At 39.2% G+C, this 27,524-nt stretch overlaps 1 protein-coding gene across 2 annotated transcripts in view; it reads left to right on the top strand.

The window, feature by feature from the left end:
• Positions 1-26,833, top strand: part of mmel1 (membrane metallo-endopeptidase-like 1) — a 51,986-nt gene extending 25,153 nt beyond the window's left edge. For both annotated transcript variants that reach the window (XM_080890874.1, XM_080890873.1), the window contains 25 exons: positions 2,877-3,003; positions 7,499-7,611; positions 11,763-11,939; positions 12,313-12,357; positions 12,667-12,726; positions 12,857-13,018; positions 13,119-13,199; positions 13,623-13,718; positions 14,241-14,359; positions 16,054-16,119; positions 16,483-16,617; positions 16,911-17,000; positions 19,606-19,742; positions 19,842-19,935; positions 20,011-20,139; positions 20,714-20,812; positions 20,895-20,978; positions 21,051-21,154; positions 21,402-21,460; positions 21,612-21,731; positions 21,862-21,995; positions 22,122-22,187; positions 22,292-22,387; positions 22,860-22,936; positions 24,309-26,833. In XM_080890874.1, coding sequence (XP_080747000.1) covers positions 2,877-3,003; positions 7,499-7,611; positions 11,763-11,939; positions 12,313-12,357; positions 12,667-12,726; positions 12,857-13,018; positions 13,119-13,199; positions 13,623-13,718; positions 14,241-14,359; positions 16,054-16,119; positions 16,483-16,617; positions 16,911-17,000; positions 19,606-19,742; positions 19,842-19,935; positions 20,011-20,139; positions 20,714-20,812; positions 20,895-20,978; positions 21,051-21,154; positions 21,402-21,460; positions 21,612-21,731; positions 21,862-21,995; positions 22,122-22,187; positions 22,292-22,387; positions 22,860-22,936; positions 24,309-24,408 — 2,570 coding nt within the window. In that variant the 3' untranslated portion in view covers positions 24,409-26,833. The remainder of the gene's footprint in view (positions 1-2,876; positions 3,004-7,498; positions 7,612-11,762; positions 11,940-12,312; positions 12,358-12,666; positions 12,727-12,856; positions 13,019-13,118; positions 13,200-13,622; positions 13,719-14,240; positions 14,360-16,053; positions 16,120-16,482; positions 16,618-16,910; positions 17,001-19,605; positions 19,743-19,841; positions 19,936-20,010; positions 20,140-20,713; positions 20,813-20,894; positions 20,979-21,050; positions 21,155-21,401; positions 21,461-21,611; positions 21,732-21,861; positions 21,996-22,121; positions 22,188-22,291; positions 22,388-22,859; positions 22,937-24,308) is intronic.
• The last annotated feature ends 691 nt before the right edge of the window (positions 26,834-27,524 follow it).

Below are 27,524 nucleotides of genomic sequence, written 5' to 3'. Positions count from 1 at the left end.
CAGCATGTGGTCACTCTTTTTACTGGGTGGCTTGATGACATTGGTTTATTTACATTAAACTGTCCATGCGTGGTAGCACTAATGACATTGTTGCAGGTGTTGCAGGGTCACACCTATAATCATATGCCTGATCCCCTGTGGAGTGAATGGTGTGGAACTGTGTGGGCGAGCACCTGCTCAGTATTCCAGTCACGGCTCGTTTGCACTGAGAGCTGTCCAGGCCGGCCCAGTATGATTAGCTGACCACAGTAGTGTGGCGTTGCACCCCATTATCATTAAACAGTACCAGTCATGAAGTCATATACTCCTCCCTGTCTCTCTAATTACACCCCCACTGTTGGGCTCTGAGCAATTACTGCCCGCCGCCAGAACGTTTCATTGTTCATTAGGCACAGATAACGGACACATCAACAACAAAAACAAAAGAAAATGTGAAAATATTCATATTTCTGATAACGAAATCACCTAAGAAAGACATTTTCTTTTCAAAGAAACCACTGATGTGTTCAGAAGAATGGCTGTGCAATTATTAGAAAATGAGTCCCATGACCCAGAGAAACTGTTATATTTGTCGTGATGTGTTCAGAAGGACCGTTTCAAGTCTTTGTATCCTTTCCTGTTTGGCTCTGTGTAATGAAGCTCTTACTAAATACTAAATCAGCATAGTGCAATTGGCTCACATATAGAGGGAAAGAACTGTTTACCATTACAGTTGCTTAAAGCTATTTATGTATAACTTAGCTTATAATAATAAAGAAACAAATAGCATTAGTGACAATAAGTATTAATAAGAATTAACATATAGACTGTATACAAAAGCCTGGAGAGCCGCTGCTATTTTAGTTTTTGGGTTTTTGGAGTGAGAATTAACAATATTTAGATGAAAGAACAGAGTGTTGCCAACTAACAGGCAAATTTATTTAGAAAATTATTTCTATGCGTAATTTGTGATGAGATACAAGTGAAATAAAACTGGAGCATAGCTTTCTTTGACTTGCTGGGAGTACATTAAATGCACCTTAAGCTGTAGTATTTAGCAGATAATTCAATAAAAATGCTCCAAAAGGCACCAACGGCACAAATATGAGCTGGAGTTAAAGCTGCCCAGTCGGACTCACCCTACCTTCAAAAGAGCCACACCCTAATAATATATAACTTTTGTCCAACAAGATTTCTATAAAAATCAAACCTCAGTAGCTGTTACGAAGAAGAAATCTACTATAGCTATAAACATGTTGTTAATTGCTCTAAGTTGGGCATTTTAACATTTGAAAAAGGAGAGATCATTTGGAACAACTGAACATGAGTTGAAATAGACAAATTTGTTTTTATTGTCTTCACTAATTATTGTAGAAATGAAAAATCACAGCGATTTTCGCAAATTGATGATGATTCATCTCACGAATTATGACACACTGCTCTCCCCTACATAAACCTTCATAGGTTTAAAGTGTCAGTATCAATATTGGTATCATCAGTACTGTCCCTGTATTAACTTGGTATTAGAGCAATATCATGGCAGAGAGCACTGAGATTTAAACCACGCAGAGTGGAGGCTGATTGGCTCAAAGAAAGTGGGGAAGAAGATATTAGACTCGTGTAATGATATCACTAGTAATGATGTCGCTTTGCCGCACTGAGTTTGATAGCATGGGAAAATGGTAGTGAAGAAAAGAACAGACTAGCAGCCAAACACCCAGGAAAGCAGGCAAATGGATGAATACAGATCTTACTTATTTGAAATTATGCATAAGTTCAATAAGGAAGATCTGCATAATAGTAATAGAAATTTGGCACTAACGTCAAATGGCCAGTGGAGCACCTAGGGGTGTGCCCACAAGGGTGTGCACACTGGACGCTTGTCACATATTGCTTTGAAACTGATGGCATTCAAGCCTCTTGTTGCATAGATGCCTAGATGTATTTACTACCGGGTCATATGTCAATCAAAAGTATTCTTCATTGTTAATAGTGGTCACTTCATTACTTGCCTGGAAGTAGGAGTGCCAAAGACACTAATAAGAACAAATAGTTTTAATTTTGACCATCGGATAGGAGTCTATCTGATGGTCAAAATTAATTTTTATTTTCACATTCAGCACATTTTGGTGTCAGACCGATCTCCTGAAATGACAAATGCATCATATTGTATAAACAGTTTTAGTCTTAAATACAAGAAAAATGTGGTGAAAGAAGACAATTTTGTTTCCTTGTGCTACAGTGCCTGAAACAGAAGAACTAAAACACAGAACTAACAAAAAAGTGATCCAACTGATGCTGATAGCTATCAGCTCCTGAGCAGCAATTATTTTTCACAGCCGATTATCATCCATGGTAAATGATTTCTGCACACAGAGTGTTTTGGACAGTGAAAGTCTTTCACATACAGCTCAGCTCCCTTCACGTTCGCGATGAAAAGAAAGATAACGTCACAATAAGACAAAGTAGAAGATTTAGGCTGAGCTCAGATTTATTAATATGAATGCTGTTTGAATATTTCAAATATTTTTAAGCATTTCAAGCAAAATCTTTGCATTCACATTGCATATTTGCTAGGACATGCTTTTTCTGAGTTTTAGTGTTTATACAGCACACACAGTTTTGCCTGGGAAACCAGGTATATCTACATTTGTTTTCAGTCGACCTAGGGAAACTCAACTTTCTTGTTATAAAAGCCAAACTGTGATAAGGCTTTGCAAAGAAAATCTTTTTTAAAAATCTGAGCTACAAAGCCTCTCTTGACTCCCCTGTTGCAAAGTCCCTATTGCCACAGTGGGAATATGGGGAGGCAAAGAAAATAACCCAGAGCCAAGGTACACATCCAGACTGTGTGTTCTTTGTATTTGCACATAAATGTGAGTGTTTTGTTTTTTCAGATACGTCAGCCATATGCCTATTTCAACAGCAGCGACGTTTCCTGAGAAGATTTTTTAATGTTTTCCTGGAAACATGCATCTGGACATCAACCGAGGTTGGGATTATCACATTGCACAAGAAGATTTGGTAAGTTCAGAGTGACACAGGCCTACTGATGGTGAGAGAGCAGGGTGACCAACAGGATTGGTGAGGGAAGTGGTTTTTGCTGATAAAGAAAGGCAAAGGGTCGATCTTCCCTACAGCTCCAGCGATAAGGCCAGATGCCATTAAGATAAGGAGGATTAGACCTGCCACGGTGCTGTCCTAGCTGCTAAAACCCGAGGGACAGGTGGCTAGTGGGGGGTATTTTGTCACTTCACCTTTCTGTGACCAAAGAAACTCATCCATTCACGTTAACACGTTTTATTTAGTTTAATATTATTGCAATTGACAGCAATCCAGTTATATTTCACCATCAACAGTTCTACCTGAAGCTTAAAAAACTCTCACCATCAATATTTCCATAATAATGAAATAATGAAGAGCTGAATGATTCTCACTGTTCTCTTGTGATTAACAGCTGCAGTGAAAGAGCACTAAATGTCCAACAAAAATGAACGGGTTGAAGGAAAGGTGGTGACAATATGTAAAAAAGAAAGGTCTTGCAAGACGCTACTATTTGCAGTAGTACATTAGTTAAATCTGTAATATATTGATTAGAGTTTATTAATAGGTAAGCTGTGCAGATTAGACGATTGTGCCCCTTCCAGCATGAATTACGATCACGCTGTTGAGTAGTTCAGCCTATGATAATGAATCATCTCCCTACAGTTCAGCATAAATTATACCTTTACAAATATAACAATGTTCAGTAGTGATTGACACTGTCAAAGAGCTACTGTTATGGTGAATTGGGTTGCATCATATTATTAAGTATTTTAATGATTTTATACTGATGTCAGGGGTCACTGGTGATTGTACCTGTTGTAAATGTGTCAGTAAAATAAAAAGTAGGAAACATTTAAGAAATTATTAAGCAATATCATGAATCTTTTAGTGTTGCATTTTATTTACATTTTTACTTATAGAAGTCTTTTGTTTTTATTGGGTCATTTTGTTTTATTTTATTGAGCTACTTTATTTGGGGTGTTTTGTTGTGTTTAATGTGTAGGCTACGGGTATTCACAACTTTGTGCTAAAAAGTCTTATTTTAAATGCCGTATTTGAAGTATTTGTGGTCCAACTGCAGACAGACTTCAATAAAGCTTTCATAAATGCACCATACAAAGTGTATCGTAGTGCTTTCCATATGAAAGCCTAACCTAATTCAAGCTCTTCATGCTGCTGTGACTGTTTCCCCTTTCTTGTTATTACTTTCTAATTAGTTCAGTGCAGGTTTACATCTGCTTGACAAAATAATTCAGGGAAAAACTATTTGTTCTTATTAGTGTCTTTGGCAAGCTAGACAATATTCACAAACTGAGAAGAAACCATGAAAAGCAGAAATTACCCTATGTTCCATCTATAATGGACTTTTTCAGCAGAACACAAACATAAAAAAAGACAATGCTAGTCAAAAAAATATGTTTTTAAAATCTTTTTGTATGGCAAAATCGTCTAAAGAAGTATACTTTTATACTTTCTTTTCCAAAGAAGTTATCCCCAAAGCAATTATGCTCAGCCATGCTTATGCTGCATTTGAGGAATGAATATACCAGCAGCCACTTGTATTTCAACACATTACACCTGCAAACTGTGATCTAATGAATGCTGATTTGTGAGATGAGGACAGAGAACATGAGGTTTGCTTCCCATTTGGTTCCTCAGAGTTAGTCTGCAGCGGGACCTCATTTTGAAGCTTTTATGTTAGCTCTGTGCTTAATGGCCTGTGTGCCTTCTCCGAGGCCTATTAAACACATGCAGTAAATCAACAGAGGAGGAACATACCAGTTAATCACAGCCTTTCTTTCAGGCTGAGGGAAGACAATGACTCTAACTGAATGCCACCAAGCTGACAAAGAGTGTCAGCACAACATACACTGTCAGACAGACAGACAGCCTCAACATCCACCTGCTTCTAACAAGATTCAATGCCACTGTTTCATGCAATCTCTGCCTCTTTCAGCAAACCACTCTTACATAACCAAGAGACTATAGTGGTTTTTGAAAGAAGAGACAAATATAAGTTCATATCACCTCATCAGAAAGTCCCAGTAAATGAGCTTTTTGTAAAATGGCATGGTTTTAATTGTTGGAGTTGAAATATTCTGAGCTTTTTAAGCTTACGCTGACTGCAGGCCTAATCCAACAACCCACAGGATGTAATTAATAGGGAGATGAGAATGTAAAGCCATGATTGCTGCTATTGTCGTGCACCAAGCTCTAAAATAGGCAAAACCGTAATGAGCAGAAATGAAAAACTGTTTTTTAAATGTTTATTAATTAAGGCGTTTACAGTTAGAACATGCTGTTTTCTTATCTACTTAGTCTAATGAAAAAAATTAAATAAAATTTCTATTTTTTCCAAATTGCATAACACATAATCTATTATCATTCTTAGTTACGGGGTTTAAATATACAAACTGTCTTCCCACAACAACAACATCCTTCTAACCTCACTCTGAGAGTTTCTGAACACACATTCCATTTTCTGGCAAAAGCTTTTTAGCAAAGTAGATCAGCCTTCTCCATCAAATACGTACAGTAGCATTCATCAACAATAGCCTAATTAAAAAGCTTTCAAGCTTGTTTTTCAGATCCACTAATCACCAAGATAGTCCAGTATTTGTTTATGGCCTGCGCGAGAACAAACGGTCTTACAGCAAATAAATCTCCGATAATCTAATTTCAGGTTGCCTACTTAAACGCTATAAGACTCTTGCAAAACCGCAGGTAAACTCTGCACTTCAGTATATGACATGCAATACGTGGAATTGTAAAAAGTACGTTGAAAAAAGTAAAGACTTGATGCGAGCAGAGCAGCTTGTTTGAATTGTGGCAAAATAGAAAAAAGAAAAAAAGAAAAAAGAAAGGTCAACCAAATTAACCAAAGCTTTTTGTTTGCCTACTCCGAATTAAAGCTCGTATATGTTGAAAAATAGAAGTCCTTTCTTTTAAAGCAGCAACATTTTTATTGCCTAAAAAGTAATTTCACAGCTCTTTGTAACACTTAAATGAGCATCTGTGCAAGTCCTCTGCTTTTGTGTGTATTTAGCTCGGTCCTTGTGGGATGACTTCATAGTTCAGAAGCAGAGAGCGATGACCTAACACTTTTATGCCTGATTGCATGTTCCTGTTTCTGTGAGTAAGAAATACATCTCAGCACCTCCCCTGCAGGAATTACACTTGGACCATGCAATAAGACACATCTCTCTGTAGAGCCGACATTAAAGTATTAATAAATAATAATGATGATGTCTTGGGAATATGTTTCAAACTGTGTTTAAAATCCATGTGTAGTTTTCTTTTTTTTAATTGTAACAAGTTATTCTACTTTTTAGTAGTTATTAAAGTTAGTCTGATCATTTCCTATCACTGTAAGCCTTAATTACATGAAATCAGTGAAATCAGTGGACTGATGACCAAATTCAGGATCAACACTGAAATAAATTGATTGCAGTCTTGCAGAAACATTATAGGAGAGGAAACATTCTCCTGCTAAATAAAATATATGAATAAATTATTAACTCAGTTTCAAATCTCCACTCCCTGCTGCGTTTCACTCCATCAGTCATGCTAAATGACTGCAGCTTTGCACTTGTAAACATCTCTCCACAATTCCTTTTTCTAAATGTAAATGATGCTGCATGTGAGTAATAAACACACGAGTGCATTTTCAACAACACGTGCTCTTTATTTTTATATTTTTTAGTTTTGATCAAGATCCTTAAATTTGTTGTCAATTTCTTGGGTAGCAACAACACCTGACTGGGAGTCTATGATCATCAGCCAAACACATTACTTTCTCTTTATTATCAGCTTATTAGTGTGGTTAATCAGGCTGATAATGAGCCCAGGCGCCATGCCATTTAGATTTGATACCAGGCCAGGTATCCCCATCAGGCTCTCCATAGGCATCTAAGAGCTCCCTGGAGTTAAGTTTTCCTGGACACTAGGGGAGAGAGGGGTGACAGGAGGATCAGCGGTGAGTGGTGCTTGTAGTGATGATGACTGGAGTAGTATAGATCCATATGTTTGTGGCTGCTGGGATGAGAACAAAACAGCTAAAATAGGTTTAAACACACGGTGTATGCCGGATTATTTGTTAGCAGAGGGCTTTGAAGACGTGTTTGTCTTATCTCTCTGAGAGCTTTCCAGATTTTTCTGGTCTTTCCGCTCAGCAGCTGGGCACACTCCACAGTGAGAAAAAGAAATTGATGCTCACTGTAACACAACCAATATCCTTTTGACCCCTCAGCTACACACCTCAGCTCTTCATAACACACACACTTGTTCCTGATGTGCGTTTTTTTTTCTTATCACAGTCATGCAATCAAAAACAATCTAGTACTATCACCTCCCATCTGCCTCCTCTTTCTCCCTCCCTCTATCCTCTCCTTCTTTTATTCTCCCTCCCTCTCGGCTGCCTCACTCATTCCCTGAGCAGCACACTGAACTGGATAACGTCTCCTTCAACCCGCAGCACAGACTCATTTCTCTACACACCAGCTCTGAGTGGATGCTCAGCAGGGGTGTTTGAGATATTAGCACGCTGTGGGGGAACGGCTCAGGGACTTCTGCCATCCATATACAAAGGTAAGCCTCCGGATCCTCTAGATTGCATTCCTGTTTGCTGTCAAGTGCCAAAGTGAAAGTGGTTAAAGTTACCCTGTGAAGCTGCAGCCTTCAGGCATCAGGTCAGCAGCAGAGTGGTCCCAGGACAGATTCAAAACACTAAGCTGTTAAGACATTGCTGTGGGGAAAACGTAGATGGCACCGTCACAAAGTTTAGGGCAAAATAAGGGAATGAGAATGAACGCCTATGAAAGTGTGCAGATCGCTGGCTGACCTGATAATCCTTGTTTTGTTTGTACAAATCAGTACCAGTCACTGAACAAAGCCGCATATAATCTTAACGTGCCTAAAACAAAGACTCCATAAGACCTTTAGCACAGATTGATCCCACTTACAGAGAAAGGCTCTTATTTTGGAGACCCTGAATCTCTGACTGTTAGATTGTATTTGATACTTTTGGGTTTTATTGTTTTCTAGCTTTTAATGTCAAAGCTGCCGTGAATACCTTTGGAAATGAGTTAAAATCAATCTGAAAGTGTTTAGCAGAATTTTAACTTTTGATCTGCAATGTCACTCAACAAATGAATTGGTTTTCGCTTAAATGCTCATCTCACTGTTGACAGAGTGTACCACTAACTTAAACACATTAATCTCTGTTGGTTCTCCCATATCTTTTTATATGAATGTGTAGAATTAACAAAATAGCCTGTAGAAGTTGTTTGCACTTGTAATTTGTCATTTTAAATATATTTTAAATAAGCTATACCATTTATTCTCTTCGCTCTTGTCTATTCTCCTACCCTCTTTGGCCAAATATCTTCAAATATGATATCGTAATTTCAGCATGGTTTTTAACTGATCAAACAAAGGAGCCTAGAAATAGAAATGCCATCTCAGCTGTGACAGACAGTGTTACTCTGCCTTGCTAAAAGCTTACTGACAGACTGTGATGGACTCAGGAATATTGAAAATGTGACAAGCCTGCTGCAGTTAGGGAGTTTCAGAGCTGTGAGTCCTTTAAATGGTGCTTATAAAGGCTTAGCGTTATGCTACATTGAGCACAGTAATCTCACAGTGTTATGAGTAGCAATATGATTACCGGCCAGGTAGCCATGTGAGCCTTTGAACTCAGCTAAACAAAGTAATTTGAACCAACAACGAGAGAAGGAAACGATCTCGATCAGTGATCTTGATGATAGAGTTGGAAATATTTACTCTCTTGGCTGATTAAAATTTTTGTCTTTGCTCGCTTATGTCTATTTGAGCCCTACTTCAGTAAAGGTTATCAAGGTTACCAACTCAGCAGCCACCTAAATTTCAGCACCCATTTTACTTCTGTGTTTTTTTTGCCTTTCTTTTAAAAAGCAAGTAAAACTCCGTGGATCTCAGCTACAGCTGACGCAAGTTGTCCTCCACTGCTAAAAGCTCGTGATTGAGTCAGTGACAATGCTGATTCATCTCACTTTGAAAGCATGTGTTTAACATGTCTTTTTTCAATCTGCTGAACATCTGAAAACCTCAAGCATGGTGCCCATGCCGTCTCTTAAAAGTGTTGCCAGCTTTATAGTTGGTAAAATGAAGATAAATCAATACGCTGGACTGACAATGATGAGTGTTTTCGGTCCTCTTTTATCCCGAGTTGTGTCTCTCAGGCTACAAAGAGCCTGTCCTAACCATCTGCTTGGTCATGTTGAGGAATAAAGATGGAAGCCGGAGGTAGGCAATATGTTTTTGGCTTCACTGGACATAAAAATAAACGACAACTTTTTCCCACATGATAAAGAAAGTGGTCTGAGAAGGAATTGGACTCCTGAACCTCCTCTAGGGTCTGGTTATAGGATTTAGAAAATCGAATTTATAATAGGAAACGCTTGCCAATTACAGGTGTCTTCAGAAGGCTACATCTTGGCAGAGCACGGTTCAGATGCTGAGTGAATCAACACTGATTTAATTTTAGTGCATGTGAAGCACATGCGCTTGCGCACACTCATCTGCTTGTTGTTCATCTATAAGATAAAATTTTAAATCTCAAATGCACTAATTCAAACAAATCAGCACTGATAAATATCTCAGTTTCCGTAATGGCGTGAAGTACAAATTAAAAGTGACATCCTTGTGTTCAACTTTTAACCAGCTTTTCCTAAAATGACCAGTCAAAAATAATACATGATGGTTTTAAAGGTTTCTTGTCTTATTAGAAAAGGAGTCTGTAAAGAATAATGAATTTTGCTTCTTTATTGTCCATTTCTTTATGCCAACTCAGTTTTGCATTAGTTGGAAATGAACATTGGATTTAATATTCAGTGAGACTGTCTGAGAACATTTGAAATATGTAAATAAGTCCCTGTAGTGAGCAGTAAATCTTGTGTCGTCACAACAGACTGAACATTATTCCTGAACAGTTTTCTACAATATGAGGTCGGTCTTTAACGCTTTGTCAGGATTGAGCCTCAGAGGGTGTTTCTATGCGGTGTGATGCTGATACAGTCTGCGGCTGGTAGTGAAGCTTTAACAAGCCCCTGCCTGCTCTTCATCACTATAGAGCCAGATATGTGCCCATGAGTATTCATCAGGAAGGGCTAATGGGCCACAGCAGTGTGAACCTCTGATTTACAGCCCGTCCCTGTCAGGCCTAATGATAGGGCAATGGGAATGGTTATGGAAGAAACAGGTGCTGCAGAGTGAATAGATGCAAAGCAATGCTGCTGAAAGCCACGGGTGATTGTTGTTTTGTCCATTGCACAAATGCTCATTTGCAATATTGTGCTCACAAATGCATAATTATTGTGTATAGAAATTAGCTCCCTTGAAGTAAAGCATGGCTCAGTGTGCATGTGTGTGGGGCTGTAAGGTGGGACCAAATACTTGCATTTAAAAAAAAACAATGAACAGAGTAGGCAAGTTTAATGTTCAACTGTTTGTTAAATTGTTGTCAGCTTGAGCGTCGCATTCGATGCACAGTGACTCTTTTCTTGCCAGATTAATAACATATGGACCTTAGCGATAAGGGTGCACCGGTGAAATGATCTTCTACACAGTACAAAATATGCTGAATATAGTAAAAGTATTAAACCATGTAGACCAACCTCTGTAGAATCATCAGGATTATAGAAAAATATTTAACAACCAAACATTCCCGCTGACATATTAAAGCTACAGAAATCCATTGTGTAATCCAAAACAACAACACATCCACACGGCTTCTACAAAAAAGTCTTTGACCCTCACACTTGGCCTTAAAATGTGTCGAAGGTGATGGGCCCACAAGTGGACAGCTGAGACACATAATCATTTACACCTGTGTATCTAAGGTGTCCAGGTAAACGTTTGGCTCTACTGGAAGGCCAAGATGCCTCGAGCACAGTTCTCGTATCTGTCTGTTCATTTTTTATAGCAACAATGTTTGACCTATGCCTGTGGTTCCTCTCCATTTTGGCACATGGTTGCTTAAACTGAAGCACCTACTGTTTTGGACTGTGCCGCCGACTTTTTTCTGAAGGACTTAAGAGATAAAGATATCCACCAGTTTCACTGGGGGGGGGGTTAAAGTACCCAAAATGGAAAAATAATTTTGACATTTCTTTCATAGTTACTGTCTCTTAAATCACACCAAAACTTTTCATCTCCCCCCATCCGTCTGCACGATGAAGACTCATTACCCACATGGTGACCTTTTCAGTTTAAATATTAACAGCAGAGTAATTTCTCCATATTTATATTTCTCCATATTTATAATTCAGCATTCCTCCTCCTCTAATAAATAAAAAGATTGAAGGCACTTTAACCTCTCCAGCTACTTGGATTTTATTAAGTTTATAATATATTGTTAAGCTGTGTAAAGAAAATCTCAAAACCTTATTTGTGGATTGAACAGGTTCAGAAGTCTTAATGAAAGACTACAGAAAAAAACCTGAGCTAAAACATTTTATGTCACTTTAGAAAAGAAAAATAAATCGCATCGTGCATCAAGACCAACAGTTTCACTGTCAGTGAAACTCATGTCAGTGAAGTTGTTGTAGGTGTTCGGCAGTTGAAGCTCACTCACTGCAGGTCAGCTGGCACAGTTTACCGATGGATCACTGCACAGCCCACACACACATACACACGCAAAAACACACGGCGGTAGCTCTGTGCCTGGACCATCCCACACTCCAACGGTGTCTTTCCTACAGAGCCGGCAGTTAGGAGGAATATGGGAAAATCCGAAAGCCAAATGGATATCATGGAGAAATCAAGTAAACCCGGAAAGCGTCGCTGGACTGTTGCGGAAATCGGTCTGTCTGTGCTGCTCCTGTTAGTCAGCTGTGCCTTGGCCGGGCTTGTAGTCCTCTACACATCAGCTATGAAAGGTAAATGCTCTGCTACGATAACCGTGGAAAAATCCAGATATTACAGTAGTAATGGCATGTGTCTCCCTACTCTGTTTGTTTGTAACATCAAGGCAAAACTGACACATGAAATAATCCTGGAAGTATTTTTTAAAATGGTCATCTTTATGCAATAATAATGTGTGTATGTTTTTAGATATCCTTGGTAGAAAGTTTAATGTTTAATGTCACTCACAAAAATTTAAACATTAAGTTGGAAAATGCAACTGGCTTCTGTCTGATGGCCTTTTGTTTAAAAATATAATTCAACCCACTCAACCCAGTTATTAAAGTCATGATAAATGATTGCAGAGTTTGTCTGATGTTTTGATCGTTTTTCTTGCATCCGACTCAGAACAATCAAGCAGGCCGAGCGCGTCCAGGAGCTCAACAGGTGAGGGTAAGTATAATCTTCTAAGCTCAACACAGAATACACTGCGGGATGAGCGGGGTGGCATGTGTCATATTTGAGCCTGCACCTCTGAAAGACACTGTAATACTGTAATTCCTTTTACTGCCTGATCAGCAGAGCCACACAAAAGTGAAAGAACACAGTCACTGCTGACACAGGCATTTCCTCTCTCGCACAGACTACAGATCTAGGCTACTTAAAATTGGGTCTGAACTTCACACAACAACATCCTCCCTCTCAGCTGGGGCACAGTTTGTCAAAGAGTTCTCTCGTAATTGTTCGCACTGATTTTTCCAGGCCAGCTGTTACGCTCCAACCCCAGCAATGTGTGTACAACTGCAGACTGTGTTACCGCAGGTGAGAAATCTGCTTTTTCTTTTTTTTCTCCTGCTCTTACAATTTTGAAACTATCATCCTCCCTCAGTTGCCTTGTGAGATTTTCACCGCACTGTTCTTACGTCTCTCTTTCCTCGCCGACATCTTAAAGCTGCCCGGCTCTTGCAAAACATGGATGAGTCCGTGAAGCCTTGTGATAACTTTTACCAGTATGCCTGTGGGGGTTGGCTGGAGCGACATGTTATTCCGGAGACCAGTTCCCGTCACAGCGTCTTTGACATTCTGCGAGACAAGCTGGAGATTGTCCTCAAAGGTCAGCTGGGTGAAATCTTCAGTGTGGGTCAGTGTGGGCTGCAGTATTTCGGTGAGACATTTTCAGACAGAAAATGTTTGTTTGTGTTTGGTTGTTGCAGGTGTTCTCGAGACAGTCAGTGAAGAGGACAGAGATGCCATCAAGAAGGCCAAAATCCTTTACAGCTCCTGCATGAATGAAAGTAAGGCTGTCTACAAAGGGGCAAGAGAGCACAAGATACACTGACAAAAAACTGTTTGCTGTTTATTATATCAGTCAGCCTTCCACAGCCGGGGTATCAGCAGGGTTCCCCAGCTTGAACTGAAGACTTTTTAAGACCTTAATATTTAATACTTACCAGCTGTGCATACCAGTAATTTCTGCTACGCAACCTGGGCCTGGCTAAATTGCATAAAATCGTTTGCTAGAGTAACCTGTTAGAGTCACTGGGAAATTTATTTAAGAAAACTTGCCTTTTGAGTCAGTGAATAAATAGCTTTGTATCTCAGAGCAGTGTAGGTGCCTGCTGCTGGTCTGAACTCAACATGGCGCAATTTCTTTTAGTAGTGAGACCATAATGTTCCTGTTATGTTCTACAACTGAGATTGTTCTTTTTTCCCTGCAGGCCTCATAGAGCAGCGTGACTCGCAGCCCCTCCTGAAGCTCATTGAGAGTATCGGTGACTGGCCTGTGGCGTCAGAGGACTGGAACACCACCACAGGTACAAATCACACTCTGATTAATGCCTCCTGCCTGTTCTATACAAACAAGCACGTGTGCACATGTAACACCGGCACACAAACAAGTGCTGTTCTTTCTCAAAAACATCACGCAGAGCCTGTGCAGCTATATTTGCTCTCAGTGAATAGCTGCGTATAAGCTTTGTTGGTGGGATCAAGAGGCCGGTCGAGGCTTTTCAGTCGAGCAGTCAGGTGTGGGGTTTGGGAGAGTGATGCGTGGGCAGAAGAGCAAGTCCTCAATCAGGACTGTGAAGGATGCTTTAAATAGTCCCCTCTTCCTCGTGCTCCTGGCTCTTGCCACTTTAATTAAATGTAATCATGGATGGTGGCTCAAACAGAATTAGCCACGCATAGCTGCATCTGCGCACACCGATTTACAAAGCGAGCCCAGAAAATGTGCAGCAGAGGCATAGAGATTTCTGCAGCCAGGTATGCTGAATAGCTCCTTACAGCTAGATAAATGTTCTTAAACTGAGTACAAATTTCTCTTTTTTATTTTGCAGAGGAAGCCTGGAGCTTTGAGGACACACTGGCAACACTTACTGCTCATTTCCACAAGAAGGTTGTGCTGGACATGTATGTGTGGACGGACGACCGGGACTCTCAGCGCCATATTATCTATGTGAGAAAACATTTTGTCTGGGCACAATTAGTACATGACAGCTGCTATACAACTACTACAGATAAACCTGACATTTGCTGTTGTCAACAAGGTCCGTAAACTAATGAAATGAACAATCTGTCCAACTTCCTTCATTGACTCAATCCTAATCACACGTACTCAGACATTTGTCTGGTTTGAGCTGGGCTTGAGCACCCTCCCCTTTCCTGATGGGTGCCCAAAGTGCCCTTTTGTTGAGGCAACTTTTCAAAAAAAGTTATTATTATTATTTTTTTATGTGTGTGTGCGTGCGGAGTCCTGTCTGTGCCCCTCAACAATAATATTTAACTATTAATCACAGTTTTGCTAAATAAAAGGATCTGGCTTGCATCAGTCACATGATCACATTTAACCAATGATCGCCCTTGACGGCAGAACGCGCTGGTTACGAGCCGGGAACGAGCTCACAAAGAGCACGCGCATTTTTAGCGGTCCGGAGCTGTAGGAGAAACACAAGTTAACTCAGAGACACAGACTTACTATATTTCTTCCATACAGACTGATGCTACAAAACCAGTAAGTAGGTGTACAGCGCACACTGTAGTGTATAGCACACAGGAGTATTAGCTTATTACGTACACGTTGGTAAGTTGTCTTGTTGCAACTGACGAACTGAAACAAATGAGCGTCCTGTGTGTGCAACAGCGCGACAAACATTACCTGTCCTTTTTTTTTTATTAATGTGTGTTTTTTATTTAGATGGATTTTTTTAAAAAAAATATTACTCATGATATAACATTAGACGTGCCTGGTAAGTACATGAGGAGGAAACAGTAGGAGCTGTGTGAGGCTACTAAAGGCAGGGCTATAACATTTTTCTGTCATCATTTTATTATAGATTAAGTGCTGGAGTTGTTAGGTGTGGATAATCAGATTATAGTTTGCAATAGCAAGTTGTGCCTTGTTGTCAGATAGACAGCAAGTGGAGAGTGATATATGAAATGATGGGATGGAAGGAAGAAGAGAAGCAAAGAGTGATTCACAGGCAGAGCCTAAATTATTTTTCAGTTTTTTGTTGCCTTATGGTTCCAAGCGCTGTCACCAATCTTTGCATTTTGTTATTATCTCATGACATTTAATCAGCTACCATCTCTCCTATGGACTTTTTAATGTCTACAGTCTCAGATCAACACAGCCCTTCCCTTCCCATATTAGATTCTTGATGAATGTGTGTTGTTGTTATTCAGACTGGCTCAATGTGCCCCTTTTTAACTTTGAGCACCCGCCCCTTTAAACCTCTCCGCACGGCCCTGCAGCAGATCACCCTATCTCTAACATCTTCCTCCGTTACATCAATCCTCTGCATCTCCTACTACATCCACAAATCTTCTTTGTGGTCATTCTCTTATCCTTCTGCCTGGCAGCTTTATATCTGACATCTTTTGTCCAGCATACTTTTGTTTCCAAACCACTCAGCCTGAGCCATCACTTTGATGTACTCATTTCTAATTCTGTCTGCTCTGGTCAATCCCAGTGAGAGACTTAATATCTTGAACTCTGAAACGTCTTCAGATCTGACAGTCAGACAGATAATTGAGTTTAGCATGCGGATTTTTGATTATCATTCTGTTACAAACACATCTCTGCAAGTATTTTATGGATTATTGGTATGAAAAAGTGTTTAATTGCTGTCCTTATTCTTATATTTTGTTTAGATTGACCAGCCCGGGCTTGGGATGCCATCTAGAGACTATTACTTCAATGATGGAAACTACAAAAAGGTGATACGCAACATTTCACTCAAACCCTGATAAAAAACATACTGTTATCTTCATGAAATCTTGTGGATGTCTTCTCTTGTATTTGATTTTGAAAAATGAATGCATGAGATATCTGCCTCCATCACAGTTCAGTGGAGGTGAAAAGGATTAATATTAAAAGCTAGTATCTGGAACCTGCAGTCCAATGAAAACTGCTCATAGTGAGATCTCATCTTGAATAACAGCCAGTTTGGTTTGGGAAAAAATGTGCTGTTGAGTTTCACTTTTGCAGTTTTTTACTCATATAATACTTAGAATATTCGTTCTAAGCTTTTGTTAAAATAAAATTAATATATTCAAAATTTTATTTAATCTATACCACAGGTTCGAGAGGCCTACCTACACTTCATGGTTTCCATTGCAAAGATAACCCGAGAGGACAGGAATTTGACTCAAGATGACGACCGAGTGTGGGAGGAAATGATGCAAGTGCTGGAGCTGGAGACAGACATCGCCAATGTGAGTGCCAGCTGCAGCAGGAAATGGAACTGTGAAACGAGGTTCAGGAAAATTAACAATGACAAGATGAAAAATGAGCACCTCCTCTCTGCTTCCAGTAAATGAGAGAATCAGACAAATACATATTGGAACCAGGAGATCAGCCAAGCTCTTAACCATCCTTTTTTCAAATTCATGCCTCCTAGGAGCATAACAAATGAGACTCTGCTGATGAAAGGATAGCAAAATGTGACTATATAACAAAAAAACAAATCAGTTTAGATTTTTTGTTTTTCCTTCCTGTTGCCTGACAGGCTACATCACCAGCAGAGGAACGCCAAGATGTCACCATTCTTTACAACAAGATGGCACTTGGTGAACTGCAGAGCACATACACCTTTAATGTAAGAATTATTTCACTTCATTTTTGTTATTGAGGTGCAGGCAGGTCACTCTGATTGGTTACAAAAAGTCAGATTGCATTGAAGTCTATAAGAAAATGATCGTACTGCTTGCATGATGTATAAACTCACTAAAGCCTTTCCTGATGACTCTTTGGTCACATTCACAATTTTAATGCCTTACTTTATAAAGCCTGACTTTTTGAATATTTTGGGCCTCATTGTAGTTAAAAATGGGATAAAGCAGGGTGTGCTTTAGGGTGAGATTCCACTCAGGTTCCCTTCCTCTCTTCTTCTCTCCAATTTACCAAGACGTCGACACCCAAAATGCTCGGTTTAAGGCTTCAGAATAGGACTTCACTAAAAATGGATGACCTCATAATAACTACCAGGACTCAGTTAGCATGTAAAATGTTAAAAATCTGTGATAGTAAGATCAGCAAAAAGACTTTGGAAGGGTTGCCAAGAGAAAACCTTTTTCTCTCTAAAAAGAGCATGATAGCACAGCTTAGGTTTGCAAAGCAGCATCTGAACGAACCACAAGACTTCTCAGACAATGTCCAGAATGGACAAAGGCCAATTTCAAGAATGCAACAATGGACAGATGGGATCAAACCACCACATTTGGTAAAAGCCAAACACCTCATACGAACTGTCAGCACAGAGGTGATGATTTGGGCTTGTTCTGCAGCCACAGGTCCTGGATACCTTGCGGTCACTGAGCTGACTGAACACCAAAGTATTGTAGTGTCAAGTTTCTGAAAGCTAAAGCTTTGTGCCATGAAACAGAACAGCGATCCCAAACACAGCAGCAAATCCCCAGCAAAATAACTGAACATGGAAAAGAAATCACAGTGTTGCAATGACTCAAAGTACAGACCTCAACCCCAATGAAATGATGTGTTTGCACATGAACAACTACCTCCAAACCTCAATAAACTGAAGCAATGTTGTAAAGAAAAGTGGGTCAAAATTTCCCAGCAGTATGTGAGAGACAGATAAAATCCAGAAAATATTACTTCAGGTTATTGTTGCTAAAAACGATTGTACACGCTACTGAATCATGGGGTGTGGTTAGCTGTTTATAGGACTGCAAAAAGCCCTGTGAAAACTTTCTTTTTCACATGACTCCATGTACTGTTTATGAGAAAACATCCGTTTCTGAAATGTAAATGCAATTTATATGCCTTGTTTTAAATTTTGCAAAATCACCTCATTCCTTTTATTATTAAGAGTTAGGAAGAAGATCGATGACCCTTTTCCTGTACAGGAAATATGAAGATATAACCGGCAACTAGTTAGGTCAGCTTTGCATGAAAAGTTCCCAAAATGCAAAATATTTCTCCAAAAATCTGCAACAAGAAGCCCATATGGCAGTTAACAAGCGCAAGACTGCTGGTTAATAAGGCAGCATTGCTTCAGAATTATTCAGGTTAATGCTTTTGACTCTTACATGTGATACTTATGTAGCTGCAAAGAAAGTATTTACAGAAAAAGAGACCTTTGGAAACATCTCTTGGATCCTGTGCACAACAAGTGGCCAGTGTTCAAAATCTGCCGTGTTATTTTTGTGAGTAATGACGCCTTGTACAATGTTTACACCTTGCACATTGTAATTGATGGTACCACTTTAACTTGTTGTGCATGGTGGCTATTTTGGACACCGACCGACACGGGGGCCATATTTGATAGCTGAAATTAGAAACGTTACAAAAACCCAGGTGATTGATATATGCTTTTTTTCTTTTCTTTTTTTCTTCTTTTTTTTCTTTTTCTGCTCATTCTGTTGGTTTTTGGTTTTTGCCCTTCTCCCCCGTCCCTCTTCTCAGCTGTTTCTCTTTCCCTCTTTCTTTCTCCCCTTCTTTCCCCCAGTCAAGTCTGTCCCATATTCAGTAAGTGAAAATAAAATAAACAAAAAAAAAAAAAAAAGAAACGTTACAAAAAAATGGCTGAAAAAAATAATGTTGTTATTCAGTTAAAAAGGAACATTTCATAAGCATCCCCCAAATACTCACATAAGAAAGGAGCACACTGACTTATTGGAAAGTCAGTGGTTTGATTCATGGCTCCTCAAATCCGCCTGTCTCTTTAGGCGAGATACTGAATCCCAGGAAAGTTCCTGTTCTTTCCTTCACTGTGTGTGTGTGTGTGTGTGTGTGTGTGTGTGTGTGTGTGTGTGTGTGTGTGTGTGTGTGTGTGTGTGTGTGTGTGTGTGTGTGTGTGTGTGTGTGTGTGTGTGTGTGTGTGTGTGTGTGTGTGTGTGTGTGTTTTCAGTAAAAAGCACCATATAAATGCAGTTAATTCACAGTGTTTGTATGGCTTTGGTCAAAAAGCAAAAATCAATAAGTAATTAACATGTTTCTTTAAGAAATACTGTTTATCAGCCATTGTTCAACCTTATTTTAAACAAAGGAGGTGTTGAAAACCATCTTAGTTGAATCCAATGAGATGTAAAATCTTTAAAGATTTAAAGTTTGTACCTATGAGTGACCCCTCACCCTCTAAATTAACTGAGAGCTGGAAGGCCTACAACATGTAACCATATTAAATTATAACTATACACAAATAAAACTAAATATGTTAAAAATATAATATATTTGTCTTGCAGGGTTTCAACTGGACACGATTTATTCAAGGTGTGCTGTCGAGTGTGTCCATTGATGTCCAGTTGGACGAGGAGGTGGTCGTGTATAGCTCTCCCTATCTTGAGAAGATGAACGATGTTCTCTCCAGACACAGTATCAGGTCAATCCTGGACTGTCATCCAAGGAGTCTGTAAAGATTATATTATAACTGAAAATATACACTGCAACACAGCTTAACAAAAACTATTAATCTTTGCAGAACTATGCAGAACTACCTCACCTGGCAACTCATCATTGACAGAGTTAACAGCTTGAGCCGCCGCTTTAAAGATGCCAGAGCGCGATACAGAAAGGTTTGACATAACAGAACAACATATGCTAATGCCAGCTTATTTGAAGACAAAATAACTGTATTTGTGTGTGGTTAGACTCTCTATGGGACCACTGTCGAGGATGCTTGGTGGCGAGAATGTGTGCGTTATGTCCAAAGCAGCATGGAGAACGCAGTGGGAGCTCTGTACGTGCGCGAGACTTTTGCAGGAGAAAGTAAACGAATGGTGAGTGCTTTTGGCCCCGAAACCGCTTCGAACACAGCAGAAAGAAGTTTGAAAATGAGTTTAAATTCAAGTGAAACACAAATTCTGCTTCGTTGTTACGTATTTGTAGCATTTTTATCCAAACGCCAAATTGGAAAAAAAAAAGTACATATCATTTATTAGCACTGATGCTTTGGAAGAATTAGACAGTATGGGGATAACTTGCCTTCTTTATTTAGAATTTATCGCAGGTTTTAATACATGCTGAGTCAGCTGAGTTACTTAAATGCAGCTTTACTTAAACAGAAAAATAAAAAGGGGGTGCAGGTTACAATTGTTAATGCAGGAAAAGATAAAGACATGGATAATTTGCTCTACGGTCTAGGCTTGAACTTTTTTAGCAGTATTTTTGAGCTGCAGTGCCACAAAATTAGGAAGCCAAATAGGATGAGACTTTCCATTAGGCCATGCTTAACATTTTTATCACACTAGACAGACCTATTTGTAAACTCAAAACATATTTTTTGGCATATTTTTTCTGAGTTTCTCCTTTAGTACAGGACTCAGATTCTCAGTCTTTGTCATTTGTTCACAGGTGAGTGACCTCATCAGCAAGATCCAAGCAGCGTACGTAGAAACACTGGAGGAGTTAAGCTGGATGGACACTCCCTCAAAGGAGAAGGCGAGAGAAAAGGTATAATATAAATAAAAGTTTTTGTTGCTTTCCTCAGAGGGTGATTGGCATTATCATACTGATTGCTCTGCATCACTTCAAGGCCATGGCAATCAAGGAACATATCGGCTATCCAGATCATATCCTGCAGGAGAGCAACCAAAAGCTTGACCAAGAGTATGCCCATGTAAGTAAAAGCCTAGTTTCTAGTTTTTCTAAAGATTCTCTCATCATTGATGTGTCACATTTCTCTTTTTAGCTAAATTTCAGTGAAGAACACTACTTTGAGAACATCCTGGAGAACCTCAAGTCAGAAGCCCACAAGAGTCTGAAGAAGCTCAGAGAGCCTGTGGATCCTGACTTGTAAGTGACTGATACAACTGGTCCTGTTTCAGATGTAGTAAACACAGATGTAGTTCTGTCTATCTAAAAATGTACTGGGTGCACTGAATGTACTGCTGCTGCTCCACGTCCTTTTAAAATAACTCAAAGGATACTAAAAGTGAAGGTTAAAATTCATTTTTCATGGTGCAAAATGAGCTCTGCGCATGAGCTGTACAGCTGCTGTATTAAGTATAAATGTGCCTTAATAAAGCCTGTCACACCTCAGGTGGATCATTGGTGCTGCTGTGGTTAATGCATTCTACTCACCCAACAGAAATCAGATTGGTAAGAGCTTTACAAGAATCACACAAGGCCAACGGCAGCCTCTCTGACACATTAAAGATGTTTTTTATAGTAACTCTCCCTCCTAATCACATGCCTGTTCAGCACTGCTAGTACTTGTGATTTCACTCCCTCTTTGCCTGTATCCATCCAGTGTTCCCTGCAGGAATCCTGCAGCCGCCGTTCTTTAGCAAGCATCAGCACCAAGCTCTTAACTTCGGCGGAATAGGGATGGTTATCGGACATGAGATCACGCATGGATTTGATGACAACGGTGAGATGCTGGTGACTGATAAGTCATATTTTTAGGAACCTGAAATGATGAAGGCAGTTTGTTTTTAAGTAACCTTTTATTTCAAATTTGTTATTGCTAGCTAATGACAATGATGAGTGTCTCCGTGCAGGGCGTAATTTTGACCAAGATGGTAATATGCTGAACTGGTGGAGTAATTACTCTGCTGAGCACTTCAAAGAGCAGTCGCAGTGCATGGTGCAACAATATGGCAACTTCAACTGGAAGCTAGCAGGCGGACAAAATGTAAGCAGTTGCAGCACGTACGAAATAGCATGTTTTGTCTTGGCTGTAATACCGTTTATTAAGCGAGCACCACAATGAGTGTTTTCACACTGCTGTGTGTGAATGGTTTTGTCCGTGTGATTGCAGATCAGTGGAATCAGCACTTTGGGGGAGAATATTGCAGACAATGGAGGGGTTCGTCAAGCATACCAGGTTGGATGTTAGACGCACAAAACCCACATGTTACTATTTCAGCAGCAGTGACAAACTCCAGAAGGCTTATAATAAACTTTCTGTGTGGGGATGTGTGTTTACAGGCTTATCTTAAGTGGGTGGAGATGGAAGGTGAAGAGCCTCGTCTACCTGGTCTAGACATGGATCACAAGCAGCTTTTCTTTCTTAACTTTGCCCAAGTAAGTAATGGGGGAACATGAGCTAAAACCCGAAGCTCACAAGGAGCATTTCTTTCAGTGGATACTTTGCGCTGTGAAGTAAACAGAGCAGCAGAAGGAGAGGTTCAGGGCTTCAGAGGGTGAAGCAATCCCAAAGCAAATCACTGTTGAGCAACACACGCAGCTGTGTGGCAGAGTAGCTGCCAAAGTAAAGAGCATCTTGGTGCCACAGTATATAAAGCAAAGGCAGAAAGCTGTCACTGACAATAAAACAGTACAAATAATTAAAAAAAATCTGCTCCTCACTGAGATAAAGAGATAAAAAAATGGACATATAAAAACTGAGAGTTGATTTATTAGGTGGGATATTAATACTTTAAATACACAAAGTATTCAGAAGTATATTTGGTTGGTTTAATACAAAGAGAAGCCTGTGCAGTAATCAAAGTCTGCAAAAAATCGAGCGAAGCACTAATGCATTATTTTTTTCCAGGTATGGTGTGGTGCTTATCGGCCTGAGTATGCCAGCCAGTCCATTAAGACTGACTCACACAGTCCTTTAGAATACAGGTAAGAAGCTTTAGTATGGAATAATTTCAGAGGTACACTAATAACATTTTATTTTTGTCAGAACCGCAGACGTACCCTTAAGTCCTTCCTCTCCACTCAAATGTGAGATCTGTGCAGTGTCATTTCTCTGCACTGAGAAAAAGGACTTTAGGATCAAATCTTTATAGAAAGCACTGAAGTAAATGTGTATATATGAAAAAAATACACACACACATATGTATATATACATAGTGCGTGATAATGTAGCTCTGAAAAGCAGAAAGAGGAAAAATGAAACTGAATAAAACAGAATTAATATTACGTGTTTTGTTTTATATAATGACCCAATGAAGAAATCTTACTGACTAAATAAAGATTTGGATGCAAAATAAATGCTGCTGAATTAAAGTGTTGGTGCAGCTATGCTGAAAAAAACCCTACTTTTTACAAGCAGCAGTCCTTCATTTTTTAGAGCATGTTTGTTGGAAATTTTATACATTTACAACACTGGAAATTCATTCAGCAGGGCTATTTTATATAAAATCAAACAAATTTAATGTATTTATATGATATGATATATCTTTATTAGTCCCACAAGGGGAAATTTCATAAACTATATGAAATACTTATACATATATAAAGTGTTTTGAGTTTCATCTATTTTTAAAATTCACAATAACTTTAGTATATTCACTTAAGGCATGTACAGTTTTACCTTACCATAATAGTATGAATGTTCTCAGACGTACAGATGCTCTCAGTACATAGGGGTAGATCAAAGCTTTTTTTTATTGCACGTCATTCTTTCCAACAGTTATGAGCCCTCATGACTTCTTAAGTACAGCACATACCCACGTGAAGTTTTCAGACACATTTAAGCTGTTAAAAACCACAACCAAATCATCCACCCACTCCAAGTGTCAGCATAATGTTTTTCCATAATCAGCTTTGAGCATGGGCCCACACTGATGACGTAGAAGTCTCAAAAATGTATTAAACATGATACACTCGGTGTTAAATGGTTAAAGCTTGCGGGTAAGTGTGGAAGTGGCTCAAAAAATGAGGTACTGTGAGTATAATTATCACTTATTTGCACTTTGTAATTCATAGTTGTGCTTTTATGACTGACCTTTTATGACCTTTCCTCCCGTCTGAGTGCAGCTGCACTCCTCAGCTGAACAGCTCTGCTTTGCTTTATTCAATTTAAAGATTCTCCATACTGAAAATATAAGCCTGATACTCCCACTTGTCATGACAAAGGATATATCCGTGAAGTACTGGTGCAGTGTAGCTCAGTTTGTTGATCCAAATGAGTACTTGGAGACTGAACTAACACCATCAACATACTTTAGCTTTTATTATCCTTGATGTTCTGCTTTTCTTTTGTCCTCAGGGTCCTTGGATCGCTCCAGAATTTTGAAGCTTTCTCAGAAGCCTTTCAGTGCCAAAAAGGCAGTCCAATGAACCCTGAGCTGAAGTGTCGGGTCTGGTAGAACTCCTGAGATTTGTTGGTTTTCTTAGCATGGGCAAGTCAAATCAAAAGAATAAGTTGTACTTTAAAACCCACAGAGATATCCTGCTCATGACTTATTCCAGTATGTTTGGGGCCGAGTGATGACGCAGACACGTGCATATATGGTACCGTAGGTGTTTTTTAAACAGCTGGCGTCCTCAGTACTCCATAGGTTCTTAAATTTAAAGCACGCAGATTGTAAAAGAGAAACTTGCTTGAATATCTTATCAAGTTTGAATTATTGTCAGTGGATGAGGAGGTCAGTTGTTCCCTTTTGTTTTGTTTTTATTTGTATTTTTTTAATGTCCCACATCGGGGCACATGAATGGAAAGGCTACATGGAAAAGATGAGACTTTTTGAAAGGCTTAATGAGGTTGACTTTAAATGCCCAGCGAGCATTTGTTGAACAAATTCTTCTCATAAATCTTAAGTGGATTTTTGTAATTTAATGTGTAGCCTTTCATCTGATGTACTGTTTTTAAGACATCGTGCCACTTCAGAAGGAATAATGGTGAGCAAATCTGACTCTGGCTGAAGAGCATGAAATAAATGAGAACTTACGGCTTTGCTGATGCAAAGCTACAAAAGAATTAGTCACACTCTGAGAGTTTGGTCATTCACTGTTACATGAAAACAAATTGCTTAAAGACTTTAAGACTGTTAAATCTTTGCAGCTTTAACCTTAAATTAACACTCTGAGGGAGCTGCTGCGTTTAGCATTTTTACACTTACGGCATGGATAAATATTTAACATTTTCAAAGCTGGCTAAGCAGTTTTCTAAGTTTCTTTGCCACATTTTGCAAATGATTGTTACTCAATACTCTACCACGGAAATGTACTATATACATGTACTGTATGTCATGACACTTTGCTGTGGCCTGCTCCTTAGATCGTGAGAAAAAAAACCCAGGATTTGTTGGAGGTCGAGTGATGTGACATTGATATTAGTTGCATTATTGGTTACTCCCACTTTTGACTGTAATCTGTTTAGACCCCAGTTGTTATGTGTTTCTGAAGCCGAGAGGTTAAAGAGCTGAGCTCAAAATCCTTAACATGACGTGAACCTACATTCATTTTATAAAATAATGTTACTCGTGTGAGATCTGTAAGTTCACATTTAACCCAAAATAGTGCTTGGGTTTTTAGTTTTGTGCGCTTTCTTTCCGACATGAGTGAAAACTCACACAGACATTTAGCCTCTGGGGCGTAGCCAATTACATGCTGTGCTGAAATGAGGGGAAAACCCCCTCAGATACACTTGGACAGGCAGCAGATGAAGTGGTTTTCTTCTGATCTTGCATTGATCAGTGTCGTATGAGATGAAAGGATGGAGCGCGGTGACCGCTGTAGCTGATCCACAAGCTCGCACTGAAGAATGGGGCTTGTCATTAACAAGATGGCCAGGGCCAGGACTGTTATTTTCTACCTTTTATTAACAAGTAATGACAGGAGAATCAAAGAGGATGGAGACACTGGCTGCCGTAAGCCGACATTTTTGTGCTGGAGAGAGCTTTCAAACACAAACAACACACACACACAGACTGTTTTGAATGTTTGCTGTCACTGGTCACATTTAGGGTGGCCTTGGTTAACTGAACACGACTGTTAGGTCTCAACAGAGGCTGCTAAATTGAATGTGCATATTGAAGCTTTATACTTTCAGAGGGTCAGTCTCAGTGCTCCAAACAACAAAAACTGTTGTTTCAAACAGGGGGGGGGGGGGGGAGAGGAAATATTACTGAGAGATTTTTCCCCAGAATCTAAGTGATGACAGTGTGCTGCCATCTCAAAGACAAATGTTTGACATTTTGGGAAATGCATTTAAAAAATATATACATGTAGGTATTCATTTTCATATTTTCACATTTAATAACAAAGAGGAAACAGTTACATCTGACTAATGGTAACAAAATTCACCTTTCAGCACCTTTGTCGTTTATAAATCACAAGGATGTCTACTAGAAATTACAGCTACTGTATATACTTAAAGATTTTCCCAGAGAACAACAATCACTTGGCTACAGTTAATAACCCTGGCTGTATCTAAAATCATTATGTATTATATTTTAATTAAGCCAGACCCAACTTTATCACAGGTGGGTAAAAAAAGCAAAGGACAAAATAGTTAAAGTCTCTTAACCCGTAAACCTTGAAACACGAAATAGTTACCAGTAATTTTTTTTTTTTTAAATCTTCTGACAAAATCTTCTAAACAATATAAAGTTAGGATGCAAACCTCTAAGTCAAGTTTGGCAAAAGTTAATTAAAAAACAAAACCTGCCAAAGAATCAAAAAGAGGCACAACTGGGGGGTAAAAAAAATGTTTGAAAATCAGCTAGCAATGTGGCTCAAAATCAACTATAATCACAATAGTTGCAGTCTACTCTATATATATATATATATATATATATATATATATATATATATATATATATATATATATATATATATATATATATATATATATATATATATATATATATGCGCTGAGAATGATACAAATAACTTTGTTGAGTGAACTGGTAACTGCAAGGGTGGGAAAGGCAGGGGTTATCCTAGGGCAGGTGGTAATAGCATGATCTGAAATGACAGAAGGGTTAGAGTTTGAATAAGCTGTGACAGAATCTTCTCCCAACGGAGGCCAGAAACTAACACAGCCAACCCATAGTGGACCACCAGGAGCAGTCATGTAGAAGATAAAGGGTGCAGGCGGACAGGCAGGAGGGACGAATGGTCCTGCTGGAGAAGTTGAAAGCAGAGCTGGGACAAAGAGACGGGACAGTTGCTCAGAGCAGGATACCTACTCGCCACTGTGCAGCTATTTTAGCTTGAACCTGATGTCACCTGATGTGAGGATAATGTCTTTATATTCCTCAGTTCTCAGTGTTTTTTGAACCAGAGAGATAAAACACTGATAGTTCAATTCAATTAAGTTTTATTTATACAGCACCAAATCACAACAACAGTTGCCTGAAGGCGCTTTATATTGTAGGGTAGACCCTACAATAACCAGTGTTGGGCAAGTTACTTTGAAAAAGTAATTAGTTACTAGTTACTCCTTCAAAAAAATAACTGAGTTACAAGATTCTGAAAG

The sequence above is a fragment of the Rhamphochromis sp. 'chilingali' genome, assembly GCF_963969265.1.
Source record: "Rhamphochromis sp. 'chilingali' genome assembly, chromosome: 9".
NCBI lineage: Eukaryota > Metazoa > Chordata > Actinopteri > Cichliformes > Cichlidae > Rhamphochromis > Rhamphochromis sp. 'chilingali'.
This window is presented reverse-complemented; position numbering and strand designations above follow the sequence as displayed.